Source organism: Ranitomeya variabilis, chromosome 3 (assembly GCF_051348905.1).
Source record: "Ranitomeya variabilis isolate aRanVar5 chromosome 3, aRanVar5.hap1, whole genome shotgun sequence".
Taxonomy (NCBI): Eukaryota; Metazoa; Chordata; class Amphibia; order Anura; family Dendrobatidae; genus Ranitomeya; species Ranitomeya variabilis.
In genome coordinates, this window is record NC_135234.1 from 313,404,660 (window position 1) to 313,422,347 (window position 17,688).

The window sequence follows — 17,688 nt, forward strand, 5'->3', positions numbered from 1 at the left end:
GAGTACCATTGTCCCTGGAGCACAATGTCACACATATGGGCCCCCAACCCCGAGGGGCTAGCATCCGTGGTTATTACATGGGTTGTGTGTGTTACCCAAGGAACTCCTGAAGTTAGGTGGTGTCTGGGCAAGGACAACTTAAGAGACGTAAGGGTTGAAGGGCTCAACAATATTTGGCTCTGCAGGGACCCCCCAAAGCTCTATCATTAACTAGGACATACTTCTGTAGGGTTCTAGTGTGAAACTGAGCCCACCTGATGGCTGGGATACATGACGTCAGGGACCCTAATAGGGACATGGCCTGTCTGAGGGTCATGGAGGGTCTATCAATTGCCCTTAATGTCTGCTGTTGAATGTGTATTAACTTGTCTGGCGGTAGACGACACTGTTGGGCCTCAGAATCTAACAGTAGGCCTAGAAACTTCTGGACCCTTAAGGGCTGCAGTCGGGATTTTTCATAATTTATTATCCAGCCTAAGTGCTCCAGTCTGGCCCTAGCTCTTTATTAGTGACAGGCAATCATCTACTGAATTACCCACGATCAGGAAGTCATCTAAGTAGGGGACAATAAGAATATTCGGCTCCCGCAGATGAGACATGACTTCGGCAACTACTTTAGTGAATACCCAAGGGGCAGCTGATAGACCGAAGGGAAGCGCCCTAAAAATGGCGGACTACCCCTCCCATGGAAACCGCCACCCTCAGGAATCTCTGGAAATCTGTATGGATAGGCACATGATAGTACGCATCTCTCAAATCCACAACTGCCATGAAACAGTTTTCAAATAACATCTTTAATGTTGAACTGATAAGACTCCATCTTAATGGTTTGGCTGACCAGAAACTCATTAAGGGACCAAAGATTAATAATGGTTCTAAATGACTTATCTGGTTTCTGAATGAGAAACAGAGGAGAGTAGAAACCTCTACCTCTCTCGGACTCCGGAACATCCACTAGGACATTTTTAAGGCATAAATTCAAAACCTCAGCTTCGAATGCCGACTGTTCAAGAGGGGAAGTGCGCAGGGGAGTTAACTTAAAGTTATCTCGCGGGATATAACTAAACTCAAGCTTGAGTCCGTTGGCTATCATGCTCCTCACCCTGTGACTATTTGTGATCTCTAACCATGCTGGAAGGAAGGCCGACAATCTCCCCCCACGGGAATTGCTAGTCATTGGGTAGGTTTCTTCCGGTTACTTGAAGAACGCCTGAACCTAAAACCCGTCTCTCTCCTTCGTTTATCTTCCCATTTGAAACAGTCTCTAGTGGGCGATAATATGGGTCTTCTTCCCTGACCAAACTTGTTTCTATTGAAAGAGCGTCGTTAGGACATGATTGATAAATTAGGGAACTTTTTTTTCTCATCCCCTGCCTTATCCAGCAACTCATCCAGGACTGGACCAAATATATTCCCCTTTGCACAGGATAGCACAGAGTTTTGACCTTGTTTGGATGTCCCCCGGCCAGCATTTTAACCACAAGGCTCTGTGGGACGCATTGGAAAGTCCTGCTGCTCTGGCCGCCATTCTAACAGTCAACTGAGGCATCCGATAGGAAAGATGCGCCTCCTGAATCACTGGCAGGGCACCCAGAAATGCATCCCTTCCTTAAACTGAGACTCCAATTGGTCCAGCCAGACCATCATGGATCTGGCCATACAAGTTGCTGCTATCGATGGTTTTAGGGAACCGGCCGCCATCTCCCAGGTTTCCCTTAAGGAAGGTATCTGCCTTCTGTCTAGGGGATCTTTAAGGGTTCCCATGTCTTCAAAAGGTAGTGAGGCTCTTTTTGATGCCTTGGCCACTGCAATGTCTAACTTAGGGGCTTTGTCCCAGGTGTTGACAGCCGGATCCTTGAAGGGGTATCTTAAGAGCTGGTGGTAAAGAGCCCCTCTGCTCTGGCTTTTTCCATTCCTGGCAAATTAGCTCCTGAATCTTTTTGTTTTACGGGAAAGACCTTTGCTTCCTTTGTTCCAGCCCTCTGAACATGACATCCTGCATGGATAGCTGCGGTTTGGGTTACGCTATGCCCATCATTCCCCTGACCGTTTTCACCAATTTATCTACCAGGTCTAGGAGCAGACAGAAGCGAGCAGAGTCTTCCTCCGACAAAGAGGACGAGGGAATTGAATCAGAGGAACCCTCATCATTCTCCCCTTCTGCCGAAGAATCTGAGTCCAAAGGGGCCCTGTATTTTGAGCTTTCCATTTGAGACAGGGACTTCAAGGATTCCCTTATTTCTGCCCTGACTATATCTTTCAAGCTTGCAGTAACATTAAGTGATTCTTCTGCTACCTGAGGGAGGATAGTAAAAGCAATATAGCCTATCTAGACCTAATGCCGCTCCACCCCTTCCCCTTCCTGAGACCTCAAGTCTGCTGGATACAGGGGGTACACAACTTTTTCGGGCACGAATCTGGTAAGGAGCTTCCACAGAGGGCGCATTCCCTGTGTTTTGCCTTACCAGCGCACTTCTTCCCCTAAAATAAAAATATAAGGGGGAACTGCATCACTGAGTTTACATTCACGTAGATCACTTACCAGTGCCTGCAGCGAATAGGTAACGGAATATGAGGGGGATTTTTCACAGTCAATGCTCCAGACCCGTCTGGAGGAGCTCTTACGACTGGTCACTCCATCTGTCACGCTCTTTATCCTTAGGCTTCTGTCGCACTTCCTCCAGCAGGCTGCTGCTCTCGATCACTCTCCATTACGTACGGATAATGAGGCCAGAAGCATGGGTCCTTTCCCGGAGCCTGCTTATATCCCTTTTTCCGGTCAGCAGATATGCCTCGCCCTCCCTACCGATTGGCTCTGTGCCCCCACAGGTGCAGCCGACAGGCCAGTGGGACGAGTGTGTGCCCGGTGTTCTGTCCCGGTGGGCGCTGCCATATTGGATTCCCGCGTATGCGCGGTAGCGCCGGTGACCCAGAAGCGCACGCCGACTCCGCCTCCGACATCACAGCGGCCCATCGACGCTCCCAATGCATCCAGAAGCAGCACAGGACATCCGGGCCGCCTGCGGCGCCACCAGATCCCCAGACAGCGCCCACCGTCATGCCACAGGCCATGCACGCATCACCGTCGGGCCCAGCCAATGCACTGCTGGAGCAGAAGGCCTCAGGGGGATATTTACCCGGCGCTGGTTTGTACGGAGACGGACATCCTCTGGACTCCGCTCCCTGCTTCGAACGCCACCGCCGTGCAGCCGAGCAAGGAACTCCGCACCATACGAGGTAGGAGACCCCCCCCCCCCCCGCTACCTGATTCGGGCAGCCTGGGATCCATTTAGATTCTTCCTCTGTAGGATCCAGTCCCACAGGAACAGGAAACCAACTGATGCGTGGGAGAGGTGCCACCCTTTTGTATCTGTAGGTTTCCTGTTCCTGAAGGGCAGACCCCTCTCTCGTGGTGCTGTCATGGGAGTCTGAATAAAATGTTCGGAACGTTTGCAGTGCCCAATCCCTCTAACTTGAAGATGATCCCACGTCATTTCAAAGTTCACCATAACTGTGATGCCGAGTCTCTTTTGGTCAGGGGGATTGAGAGTCTCCATATGGGGATTAGGGGTGGTAATTATAAAAAAAAAAACAACTCCTAGGACAACGTGAAACTGGATTGTGCGACTTATCACTGACACCCAGAAGCCTAAATTCCTTAGTTTCTCCTCATTTTTATGATCTACAACATAAGTATATAATGTACTTTTGATCTCTGCTTGCCCTTCTTGTTTCACTATCCTCCCCCAGACCTAATCTGAATTCCTTCTTTTACCTTTTTTATATTATATTTTAAAGTGTATCATTTTTTGCGTTTATCATTTTTCTAGTTTTTATTATTTTTCCACATTGGCATTGACCTGTATGTCCTCGCATCCATTACCATCGGACTGAACCTGCATCTTCAGGAATGACGTCGGATTTAAATTGATTGTAACTGTCTGTTGTCATTCCTTATATCTTTGGTATACATCTTGGTTCATATGTATGCCTTTAATATGATCCTAGGTGCTACCCATGATTGTCCGTTAATTACCCTCTATATATTCTTACATGCTGGCGATCTGGTACACCGTCGCAGCGGTGTGCATACGCGCTGCATGACCGACCTTCTCCTGTGTCGGTGCGGTGTCACTGGTGCCCCCTGCGCATGTCCGAGTTATTTGAACTGTGCGCCCCCCAGCCCCCCCCCCCCCCCTACGTGGTGATGTCTGAAGCCTGCAGCCAAGGGAGCCGCTTTCATTGGCCAACGCGTAACATGTGATCGGTCATCTGACTGGCCACCAATGAGATATAAAGGTCCTTGACATTGATTGATATGTACATCCCCTTGAGAAAGCATGAAATAAAAAGAAAAACGAGGGTTGGGGTTTATTGGATCCAGCCTGGTGCCTTCAACTCCTCACTTACATTGGTAAGCGCTGTTCTAAGCTAATATTTTGCATGCCACAATTTGATATTAGGCTGTAACTGTTTACTCAATTGAGCTGTATCTTACCTGCTTATAGCACAGGTTCTTTGGTTGATAGGCACCAGTGGTCCTCTGTTTCTGTCCTTGTGCACTTTACCGTCTCTTTTGTATTTTTGTAATACTTGTATGTAGCTAATAAAATTATAACTTTTTTAACCATGAAACTCCCTTTTCCTCCTTATTTACTATTAATTATGGAGTTGCTTATTTCCCTGGCTTTGGGTTTCTCTTGCGCAATTTAGTGCAATTTGTCTGCAGCGACAATGCAACCTAGTACTGTTCTTATACACTGCAGTTAGCTGCCACCACTTCGGAAAAGAAACGTGTTAGGTTAGGGGGCACATAAGTGGGGGTACATGGGTATTCAATTCACACACCGCAATACCTATTATCTACAAAATCATCTTGGATAGACTCCAACAATGTGGGCAGATCTACCAATTTTAATCAAATATCTATAAACAGTAAAGGGTGTCTCCTAGTTCACATTATTAAAAGTAGACAGAATATGTATATCGGTGCATTAAACACAGGTAAACCCCAGCTGTGGGTAATCCTTGTATCAAACCGTCTTTGTTTGCATGCCATGTCATTCAGGAGGGTATCCTGCTCCAGAAGCCCCCTCTGAGCCAGAACAGGTTACCTATGGGCAGACTAGAGAGCCATTGACAGTCAATTTATATGATACTAGCTGTACTACCCGGCTTCGCCCGAGTTAATGACTGCTGTTAGCAAAATAGAATGTGTTAACAAAAATTTATTCTGCACACAAAAACCACAAAACAAATAGATAGAAATGTAATTATTAAAAGGCAAAAACTAAGCTAATAGAAGAATTTCACAACATATATTAGCTTTGATAGAAACAGACGTCAGATAAATCATTAGAATATGGCGACTCAATCACAAATTCTTAAAATGGGAGAAAAATGAGTCAAAATTAGCCCAAATTAATATAAAAAGGTTTATAATTTATTGAAATTAGAAAATAGTGACTAAAACATACATTTAGCATATAGTAAATAATAATTCATAGGGTTGTGCAAAGTGACCAATCCCTAGGTGCAATCCAAGGTGTACAGACGGGACACAAATACCTCCAATCACAATAATCACAGAGGAAAAAAAATATTTAGCCATGACAAGGACTGTACTTTTAATGCTGCAGGAGCAGTATACAAGCATTGTAATTGCAGTATTATTAAACTCTGTTCTAAACTACGCTCTCCCTCCTATGGCAACTGTCCCTTAACTGCTTCCTGAATACACAGTGCCGAACATAGGGTCACCGAGTCTTCTATAATACGATGTGGCCACCATATCACAATAATGCCAGTAGACAACATGGCTATGGCAATACCTTGCATAGCGGGCAATCCCCACATGTTCATTGGCTGTCTAACAGTCGCCAATCATGCGGGGCGAGGAGTCAAGCACCTGTAATACTCAAGTAACGAGAAGCTCAAACGAGTATCAAGCAGTGGCGAGCACGCTCGCTCATCACTAGTAATTATTTTTAAATTCTTTGACACGTCTTGGTAAAAATGTGAAAATAGATCCTTATAAGACCTCCAAAAGGAAGTAAACAGTGACTAAATAGGCTGTAGCAGATTCTAGATACTTGACCTCTACAAAAGAAGTTTGTGGTGTGCAATGCTTAAAAAGCCATTGATTTTACCCATTGAGCTTCCTGAACACCTTTTTTTCTGCGTGTAATTATGTGGGTTTTTACTCCATAAGCCACCAGTACAGAGGCAGAAATGCTTACCTGTCCAAGGCCTCCAAATAACTGCACTAACCAAGGTGCAGCGGACCCACATAAAGATGGCAAATAAACAGGTGCAATAATACCGATAAGGCAGCCAGCCTACATTACCTACACTTGAAGTTATCGATAATTAGCATCATGACTAGGAACGTGGAGGTCCAGGTCCATCAGATTCAGCTGAACTTTATAAACAGTTTGGTTCGGCTACCAGAACGGTACTCAAACTTGATTCTGGACCAGATTAAAGTAAATGGGGGGACCGAATATCCAGTGGTTCCCACGCTGTCCTCTGTATGACAGCATAAGAAACACTGGCTCCGAAGTCAACGCCCGTGACAGCCGCTGGGTATCGCAGACAGCTGCGGGTTCCCACGCTGTCACACAGAGTACAGCATGTGAGCCAACAGCTGTGACCGGTGGTAAAAAGATTACTGCAGGTCAGGCATCAGCTGATGACTACTACTTACATCAGCATCGCCTCCTCCCACTGATAGCAGTGAGAGCAAGTGACTAATGAGAGTACTCACCAGCCAGCTCTTTTGCATAGTAGAAATATTTAAGTGAAATACATAATTCATGCAGTGTATATGTAGCTTACTGTACAAGTATTTAGCTAATAAAGAAATAAAAGTCGTGGGGTCCCCTTTATTTTTAATACCCAGCTGAGGGAAAGCAGACCACTGGGGGCTGGTGTCATTATTCTGGTTAGAGGCCAATATCCATAAAGCTTCCCAGGCTATTAATATCAGCTGTCCGAATAGCCTTTACTGCCCCCCACTCAAGAAAAAAAAAATAGTAAATTATGTAGGGTCCACCCTATTTTTAATAACCAGCAAAGGCTAAGCAGACAGCTACAGGCTGATAATAACAGGCTGAGAAGGGGCCATGGATACTGGCCCCCTCCCAGAATAATAGCAACCCTCAGATGCCTCAGAAATGGCGCATCCATTAGATGTGCCAATGCTGGCGCTCAGCGTCGGCTCTTCACGCTTGCCTTGGTGAGTTGTCAAGCGGGGTAAGAATTTTGGGGTTGATGTAAGTAGTGTAAGGTCTACTGACATGAAGCTCAGGAGTTAGTAATGGAGACGTGTCAGACACACCCCACTACTAACCCCTTAGTCAAAAGCAATATACACACACACTCACAATTCCCCTCTTTTACCCATTTACTAGCTTTAAAAAATAAAATAATTCAAATGGGGTCTGTGGTAAATTCATCCCACGTCGATCCCTGACATCCGGATGCAGTGCTTAGCACTCATCTGGCACATAATGTCAGTAGCATATGAATCCAGCTGCTGCAACAAGCGGTGACGTCAGTAACGTTACCGCAATTCATAAGCTGCGAACTGCAATAACTTACTGATGTCAGTGGTGATCACAGTAGCTGGATGTAGCACAGTCAAGGATTGTCATGGGATAGATTTAAGGCAGACCACTTTGGATTATTTTGTTTTTTTTAAAGGTAATAAATGGATAAAAGAGGGACAGGAGTGTTTTTTTTTTTTTTTACAATTAAAGGACGTGTGTGTGTTGCTTTAGACTTAGGGGAATAGTAATGGGGGTGTCTCACAGAGGCCTCTCCATTACTAACCCCCGGGCTAGATGTCAGCGGACAATGCACAGCTGACATAAAACCCCAAATAATACCCAGCTTGCTAGAATTGGCGCATCTAATGGATGCGCCTTTTCTTGGAAGGGCTGCAGGTTGCCATTTTCTAGGCTGGGTAGGGCCAAATATTAATTGACCTTCCCAGCCTTAGAATACTAGCCCCCATCAGCTATATGCTGTACCTTGGCTGGCTATCAAAAACATGAGGAACCTCACGTCGTTTTTTTTTTCTTCATTATTTAGATACATTTTAAAAAAGGGCTTAGTGGGCTCCTCTATTTTTGATAATCAGGCAAGATAAAGCAGACAGCTGAGGGCTGCAGCTGTCTGCTTTACCTGCACCTGTTATCAAAAATAGAAGGGACCCCTCATCCTTTAATTTTTTTTTTTTTTAATGTTTGTAACATACTGCACCGGCCAATCACAGCCATGCCAATACTTGGCTGTGATGGGGCCAGAAGTGCTCACATCGGAAAAGCTTGTTAACTGGCTACGCTGCAGCCTTTTTACAAGCTTTATTTGGGCTGCCGAACCCAAACAGTAAGGCTATGTGCACACGTTGCGGATTTTGCTGCGGGTCCGCAGCAGCTTTCCATGCATTTACAGTACAATGTAAACCTATGGAAACCGCAATCCGCAGTGCCCATGCTGCGGAGAAAAATGCACGGAAACGCTGCGGGTTACATTTTGCAGCATGTCAACTCTTTGTGCGGACTCCGCTGCGGTTTACACCTGCTACATAATAGGAATCCGCAGGTGTAAAACCGCAGGTGGAATCCGCACAAAATCCGCAGAAAAACCGCGGTAAATCCGCAGGTAAAACGCAGTGCCTTTTACCTGCGGATTTCTCAAATCCGCTGCGGAGAAATCCGCAGAGCACCTTTCTACGTGTGCACATACCCCAACACGGACTTCTGTGAGAAGACTGTCCCGGGTCTGTGCACGGACACTAGGTGTCTGATCAGGACTCCCAACTGTACTGTTGAGGTTCGCCCATCACTAGTCATGTTCAATGTAATTAAAAATTGCACTCAAAGTTTAACTGTTAATTGCGAATGACTGTTAGGGCAATACAGTAAAGACAATAGGGTCTGCTATAACATTTGTTTCAGAGGTTATTTTTATCCCAAATGGGAAAATGACACAAATGGAGAGGTGTGAATAGAGCTCAAGCTCTTTACTAGAAATATAGCCAAGCTGTCTGTAACACAGTTATCAAATATGCTCTACTTACTATCACTATAACTTACCGCTCCTGTCTTCCATTAAAGGGGCGCGAGGGGGGCAGGTGATCTCTGCAGAGCTGCTCTTTTGCGCTTCTGGAGGTGGGAAAAAAAATGTCAGTGAACAATGCAATTTGATTCCATACACAGATTCACAAAGCTCAAAACTGCTCCTTCTGAAGAACAATGATATACAGTACGTCGCTAAACTCAAACATTTACCCTCCCCAAAAAAGCACGGCAAACTACAAGAATCTTTAAAAGCTTTAAACTAGAGAGGACCTGTTCGTTTATAAAATAAAACAAAAATTAAAAATTTGTTAAATGACTTAGAAATCCTTGAGCTCTCACGACTCCACAGTTTTTTTTTTCCTTTTTGTGCTGCGTCGCTCAATTGCAGAGATATTTACATTTGTTGCCTTTGGAGGACAATATGTCAAATCTCAGCTGGCAAACCAACTGGCATTTCTTCAGTTTTCTCTGATGAACTTTCCCCAATCCCGTTACGGACAATCACAGCTTGGCAGCTAGACACTGATTAGCTTTCATTGGCAGCATCTGGAAAGGAAAAATTGGACAGCACACCCCGAAGAACACTAAAAGACAAACACTTAAGCTGCAGAGATTTCACATACTGTGCTCCAAAATGCATCAAATGAAAATATCTCTGCAATAGAGTGACAGCAGTACAAAAAAAAGAAGAGAACGGCAGAATCAGGGGAGCTCATGGATATTCACAAGGTATTTAAAGTGTAACCGTTGTTTTCAATTTCATTTCCTATATCAATAGAACACGTAAAAATAAGCAACTCTAATATATCTTGGCAGAGGAATTTGCTTCTTTCTCCTTCAGGACTGATCATTCTCAAATGTCTCAATTTACGGGTAAAATCAGTAGAAGGCAGACCTTCCCTTTATTGAGATGGCATTGCTACTGTGAAGATTCTTTGTAGAGGTAGCAGATGAGGTGTTATAAGAAGAGATACTCACTCCTCCATCCACCTCCCATATACACAGAATCTTATTAGCAGCAACTGCCATCTCCTGTCTCGCGGATCGGAAAGGAAGGAAGATTGGCGTGCACGCAGTAAAGTTGTGCGAGGTGCTGGTGGAATGGGATATGCAATCCCCAAATCATATTGACAGAAATTCACCACACACCCTTTTAAAGATGCAAGCAACGTATCTGATGTGCAGTGTTTCAGACATTTGCACAGACATGAAAAGGTGAACAAGAATGCGACATAAAAATGGTTTAAGGTTTTTACCATTCCTAGGCCTTATTTATAATGTCTCTTGGTCCAGTTTGTATATGGGCGCACCAGCGCCTTCATGTGCGTCTTGCCAGATGAAACAAAACTTTAAACCATTTTTATGTCGCATTTCTTCTGCACCTTTTCATGTCTGTGTATATGTCTGAAATACTGCATGTCAAATAAATAATGCTACTTGCATCTTCATAAAAGTGTGCAGTGAATTTCTATCCATATCAGTAAATGGAAAGTCTGTCTTCACTGAATACAGATTTTACCTGCAAGTTGAGAATGAATGACCAGTCCTCTAGAAAAAAGAAGCAGATCTCTCTAAATATATTACAAAGTTACTTTTACGTGTACTATTGATTTATGGGGAAAAAACAACATCACAGTTAGGCCACGTTCACACTTTGCGGCCTGCTCTGCGGGTTAATCCCGCAGCGGAATTGATAAATCTGCAGGGCAAAACTGCTGCGGTTATCCCTGCAAATTTATCGCGGTTTGTTCCACGGTTTCCGCTGCGGGATTACTCCTGTACTATTGATGCTGCATATGCAGCAATATGCAGCATCAATAGTAATGTAAAAAATAATAAAAATTGGCTATACTCACCCTCTGACGTCGCGATCTCCTCGGCGCTGCAAGCGGCTGTGCCGACAAGGACCTTCGTGACGTCACGGTCATGTGACCGCGGCGTCATCACGGTCATGTGACCGCGACGTCACCACAGGTCCTGCTAGCACAGCAACTGAGACCGGACGCCGCGGGCAGTGCTGAGAGGTGAGTATAGCATCATTTTTTATTTTAATTCTTTTTTTTTACACCAAAATATGGTTCCCAGGGCCTGGAGGAGAGTCTCCTCTCCTCCACCCCGGGTACCATCGGCACATTATCCGCTTAACTTCCCGCAACGTGGGCACAGCCCCATGCGGGAAGTTAGCGGATCAATGCATTTCTAAGGGTGCAGAATCGCTGCGATTCTGCACCAAGAAGTGACATGCTCCTTCTTTTTTTCCGCAGAAAAGCCGCGCGGCTTTTTCCGCGGAAATCCGCAGCATGTGCACAGCGGGTTTTGTTTTCCATAGGGTAACATTGTACTGTACCCTGCATGGAAAACTGCTGCGGATCCGCAGTGTCAAATCCGCTGCGGATCCGCGGCAAAACCCGCAAAGTGTGAACATAGCCTTACATTACTTCATTTTAATTGAGTGACAGATTCTCTTTGACGACAAATTTATATTACAGAACTGGTACTCTATACCCAACAGTTCCTCTGTAGAATCATAGCATTGTGAATATTACTAGTCTATTCTGTAAAGTATTTTCACTGTTTTTTGGAACATGACATTAAATAATTCCAGAGCATTTTTTTCATAATTCTGCCACTCCTCCTAGAAAGTTGCGACAATGGAGTGTTACCAGCTGAGAAGTGGTGTCTACACAGTCTAAACCCTGCCCAATCAGTGCACAGTAACACACCGCCTTATAGGAATACATCGACAACCAGCTGTTAACATTTCTTTATAGGATAAATAACAGAAGAACATCACAGAGCTCCAAGAAAACAGGATTCAGAATTGTAATAGGGCTTGCGCCAAGATTTGAAGTTATTTCCTATCTTTAGTATAGGGACCACCTTCCTGATTGCTTTGGGCTGACCACTGAGATCTGCTCTGATACAAAGAAAATGGCTTTGAACAGCCCCATTTGAATGACACAGAGGTTGAGCATGGCCACCTCTGCTCCCCTCATTCACAATGGGAGTACCGCTGTGCTTGGCTATCTCCAGCTGTCTCTGAGCTCAGCCCCATTGCAGTCTCAGGACGGATGGGGATGCCAGCATTTGGCCCTTAGTGATCAGTGATTTATACCCATAAGTGAAAACTTCAAACCTTGGTACGAACCCCTTAATCATGGAGAACACACGTCTACTTAAAAAAAAAAAAAAAGGCAGAAACAGATCGGATTAGTAATCGCTGCGGGTTGGACACACTGCGTACGAATAGTTTTATACACCACCAATAAACATTTTTATTTATTTATTTTTTTTAACAGCACATGAACTCATCACTAAGGCCTCTTTCACACTTCCATTGGTACGGGGCCGTTGCCAGGCGTCGGCGCGATGTACCGACGGATGTTGTGAAAATTCGGCACAACATGGGCAGCGGATGCAGTTTTTCAACGCATCCGCTGCCCATCTAAAGTCCGGGGAGGAGTCTCTCTCTCTCTCTCGGCATTTGATTCCCGGAAATTTCTCCGTTGACGCATCCATCAATGCACTAGATGCGTCTCACACGTTTTTCGCTATTTTGATGACGTCAGTCGATCCGTCATTTTGCTGCAACGACGTACAGCAGAATACGGAAGTGTGAAAGAGGCCTAAGGCTACGTTCACACGATCCGGATTTTGATCCGGATCCGTAGCGGATTTTCAGCTGCGGATCCGGATCAGTTTTCCATGTTGGTTACAGTACAATGTAACCCAATGGAAAACCAAAACCGCTGTGCTAACGATCCGTTTTTCCGCTGGAAAATCCGCGCGGATTTTCCAGCGGAAAAAAGAAGTAGCATGTCAATTCTTTCAGCGGATTCCGCACCGGTTTTCCAGCAGCTCCAATAGGAAACTGCTATTGGAAACCCGCAGTGGAAAACGCTGAAGAAAAAGGATCAGAAAACGCAGCTCAAATTCACTGCGGAATTTAGCTGCCGTTTTCCAAAAACGGGCAGGAAAAAAAAAGGATGGAAATCCTGATCGTGTGAACGTAGCCTGAGAAGGAAACTAAGTGGCCACCCATTGTCAGTGACGGGAGGGAATATAACAGCTCTGTCAGGGGTTCTGGAAAAAAAACATTACCGTTAAGTTATCTCATCTATTTATTTATTTTTTTAAATCATCCGTGACAGCATCCACTGAGAGATTAACAGATAACACCCTAGGGCAGGACTACAGCGTCTAGAACCCTTGTCGCAAAGGAAAGATCAGCAGAAGACCCCAAATTTAGTCTATAATGCCCATAGAAGGTACAAGGTAAGGACCACATTGCTGCCTTAGGCCCCTTTCACACATCCGTTTTTCGCCGTCAGGCTAAATCCAACTATTTTTGAAAAAAACGGATCCAGCAAAAGCTGTTGACGGATCAATTTTTTTCTCATAGACTTGTATTAACGCCGGATTGCGCCAGATCTCCTTATGTTTCGTCCAAAAATGTCGTTTCCAGTGTCTGGAAAAAAAAAAACTTACAAAGTTACATTTTTTGTCTGCGGCAAAAATACGGACAGCACCGGATGCCTTCGGCTTTTTGCTACAATGGAAGCCTATGGGTGCCGGATTCCGTTTTTTTTTTTTTTTTTATACGGAGCATGCTCCGATACAATTCGCCAGCGCCCAATTAGGAAACAGATATAAAGCCAGCCAAGTAGACCTTCACTCATCAATTTACCAGCCAGCAGGATAGAGATCACCTGCCTCAAGAGCTGAACCTGCCGCCAGAGCCAGAGCTGAACCTGCCGCCAGAGCTGAACCTGTCGCCAGAGCCATAGCTGAACCTGCCACCGGAGCCAGAGCTGAACCTGCCGCCAGAGCGGACCTGCAGCCAGGGCCAGAGCTGAACCTGCCATCAGAGCTAGAACTGAACCTGCTCCAGGCCAGCCAGCCAGCAGCCAAGCCAGCCACCTACAACTCCAGCCACAGCCATGTATTGATCTGGGAGCCCTCCTCCGCGTCGTCAGCGCTGTGAGGTAAATAAATGCATTTTTTTTGTTGGCTTTGTTCACTTTTTTTTCTTATTCCTGGCGATGTTCACGTAAAATATATATTATATATATATAATTTTTGTATAACAGGAAGCTGCAGAAGAGGTGCTTCCAGAAGGAGACGTAAGGGGTGGAGAGATACCCAGAGTGGGTTCACAATTGGCAAGTTCACATGCATCGCAGAAGCACATCACACACATCACAGTACACACAACACAAAAACAGGTTATTACAGACATAACCGTATGCACAACACATAGCCTACATCCAAGCACATTTTTTTTTTCTTCTTTTAGTCTTCTGATTCCGCGGCTCAATCTAGAGATCCTCAAAGCGCCTCCCAGGGTCGTCGGTGTGAGCGTCAGGGCGGTCACCATCAAGTAAGTACCTTTTTTTTTTTTTATCATTTCCACTTTATGTTGTTTTGAGTCTATTGTCTTTGTTTTTTGTCTTTTTTAACAGGCGTCACAGCGAGCTCCTGACTCGGGACGGTGAGGAGGCCGGTCTAAACATCGACCTCCTCATCTATCTAATCAGAGAGCGGGAGATGAACAGATCTTGGTGTTACCCATCAGCTCTGGGAGGAAGTATGCCAACAACTTGTGGACCACTGGGAGGACCTTGATGTTCGGGCCCAGAATCAAGCATGTAAGTATTCACAGTTCAGTTATGTTGCTGGATGTAATGTGTTGTATATTAACCAATTTGTGCTTTCACTTTGCAGGCAAAAGAGTTGTCAAGCGGTGGTGGTCAATCATGGATCACTTCAAGAAGGAGTTCAACAATGAGATGCAGGCCCTGAGAGGATCGGGAGGACGCAGGAGCAAATATAAATATGCTAGAGCCCTGTCGTTCCTCTGGTCGACGATGGTGAGCAGAAGGTAAATATTACCCACCCCACTCAATAAAAAATGTTTACATGTCTAACACTTTTTTTTAGGCATTCTTCTTGACCTTTCTGCAGCTTTCGACACTGTTTACCACCCTCTCCTACTCTCTAGGCTCCAGTCACTAGGCATTAAGGACACTGCTCTCTCCTGGTTCTCCTCCTATCTTTCTGACCACTCCTTCAGTGTTCTGTTCTCTGGCTCCATTTCCTCTTACTGTCGGGGAACCTCAGGGCTCAGTCCTTGGCCCCCTTCTCTTCTCCCTCTACACAGCCCCAATTGGACAGACCATCAGCAGATTTGGCTTTCAGTACCATCTTTATGCTGATGACACACAACTATACATGTCAGCCCCTGACCTTACCCCCGCTGCACTACAGAACGCCATTGACTGTCTGTCTGCAGTCTCCAACATCATGTCCGCTCTCTATCTGAAACTGAACCTCTCCAAAACTGAAATTCTTATGCTCCCTCCATCTACTAACCTCCCTAAATCTGAGATTTCCCTCTCCGTGGGTGGCATGATAATAACACCCCGGCAGCACGCGCGCTGTCTGGGTGTTATGTTTGACTCCGATCTCTCCTTCACCTCCCATATACAATCTCTTGCCTGCTTCTGCCGCTTACACCTAAAGAACATCTCTAGAATCCGCCCTTTTCTCACCATGGAAACAACAAAAACCCTCACTGTCGCCCTGATCCACTCCCGCCTGGATTACTGTAACGTTCTATTAATTGGCCTCCCCCTCACTCGACTTTCCCCTCTCCAGTCCATCCTTAATGCAGCAGCCAGGGTCATCCATCTTGCTAATCGTTACTCGGATGCGTCCGCTCTTCGCCAGTCATTACACTGGCTGCCCATTTATTACAGGATACAATTCAAAGTACTTGTTCACACCCACAAAGCTCTCCACAGTGCGGCACCTCCTTACATCTCATTTCTGTCTTTTGGCCTATCCGACCACTGAGCTCTGCAAATGGCTTTCGACTAACCTCTGCACTAATCCGTACCTCCCACTCCTGACTCCAAGACTTCTCCCGTGCTGCGCCAATGGACTGCTCTACCCCAAGATATTAGGACCATCCACAATTTGCATACTTTTAGGAGCTCACACAAAACACATTTGTTCAGAGTGGCCTACCATGTTCACTAATCAAAGTCATTTTATGTTTGTGTGTGTGTCGTCCATTCACAATCTCCATCTATCCCCCACCCCCTGAAGATGGCTGGACCATCATTGTAAATACATCATTGTAAATACACACCTGTACTTAGTATCTCCCCCACCTCATTGTAGATTGTAAGCTCTAACGAGCAGGGTCGTCTTATTTTGCTTTAATTATTGTATTGTTAACGTTGTTACTTATGACTGTTGTGTTTGAAACTTTTAAACTGTAAAGCGCTGTGGAATATGTTGGCGCTATATAAAGATTAATAATAATAATAATAATAATAATAATATGTGCACAGGTGGTGAGATGCGATCTTGAGAGTAGAGTGGAGAGTCGATCTTCTGTAATAGTGGAGAAGTTGATTTTGGAGGTGGAGGGCTGGGCAGTTGGGAGGAAGGGCTCTGGGGGTTGTCGACCAAAACTTTTTCTGATGTTATCAATCTTCTGCTTGAAAAATGAGGCAAAGTCTTCAGCTGAGATGAGTGGGGAGGGAGGAGAGAATTGAAGGTGTTAATAACTGTTTAGGGTTGTGAGACAGGGAGGATATGAGAGATGAGAAATAGGTTTGTTAAGCTGTGGAGAGTGTGGCCTTGAAAGTAGTGAGGGACTGTTAGAATGAGATGAAGTGCTCGTTGGAGTGGGATCTTTTCCATCTCCGCTCAGCAGACCTGAAAGCTTGCCTCAGTTCTTTGGTGAGGCTGGTGTGCCAGGGCTGTCTGTTGATTTTGCGAGCTTTGCTATGTGTGAGAGGAACAACAGATTCCAAAGCTACAGCTACTGTGGTGTTAAATAGAGCAGCAGCGGCATCCACATTGTGTAGGGAACTTATTTCTGTAAGAGGGAGATGGGATTCAGAGAGTGAGTGTAGATTGAGGTGTTTAACCCCTTTCTGACATTGGACGTACTATCCCGTCGAGGTGGGGTGGGCCCGTATGACCACCGACGGGATAGTACGTCCAGCGCGATCGGCGGCGCTCACGGGGGGAGCGCGGCCGAGTGTCAGCTGACTATCGCAGCTGACATCCGGCACTATGTGCCAGGAGAGGTCATGGACCGCCCCCGGCACATTAACCCCCGGCACATCGCGATCAAACATGATCGTGGTGTGCCGGCAGTACAGGGAAGCATCGCGCAGGGAGGGGGCTTCCTGCGTGCTTCCCTGAGACCCCCGGAGCAACGCGATGTGATCACGTTGCTGCGAGGGTCTCTTACCTCCTCCTCACTGCAGGTGCCCGGATCCAAGATGGCCGCGGCATCCGGATCCTGCAGGGAGGGAGGTGGCTTACCGAGTGCCTGCTCAGAGCAGGCGCTTGGTAAGCCTGCAGTGCTGTAAGTCAGATCGGTCATCTGACAGAGTGCTGTGCAAACTGTCAGATCAGCGATCTGTGATGTCCCCCCCGGGACAAAGTAAACAAAAAAATTTCCACATGAGTAAAAAAAAAAAAAAAAAAAATTCCTAAATAAATAAAAAAAATATATATATTATTCCCATAAATACATTACTTTATCTAAATAAAAAAAAACAATAAAAGTACACATATT

At 45.5% G+C, this 17,688-nt stretch overlaps 1 protein-coding gene across 4 annotated transcripts in view; it reads right to left on the bottom strand.

The window, feature by feature from the left end:
• Nucleotides 1-17,688, bottom strand: part of PHACTR4 (phosphatase and actin regulator 4) — a 175,805-nt gene that overhangs the window by 83,402 nt on the left and 74,715 nt on the right. For all 4 annotated transcript variants that reach the window (XM_077295654.1, XM_077295655.1, XM_077295656.1 and 1 more), the window contains one exon: nt 9,102-9,170. In XM_077295654.1, the coding sequence (XP_077151769.1) occupies nt 9,102-9,170 (69 nt within the window). The remainder of the gene's footprint in view (nt 1-9,101; nt 9,171-17,688) is intronic.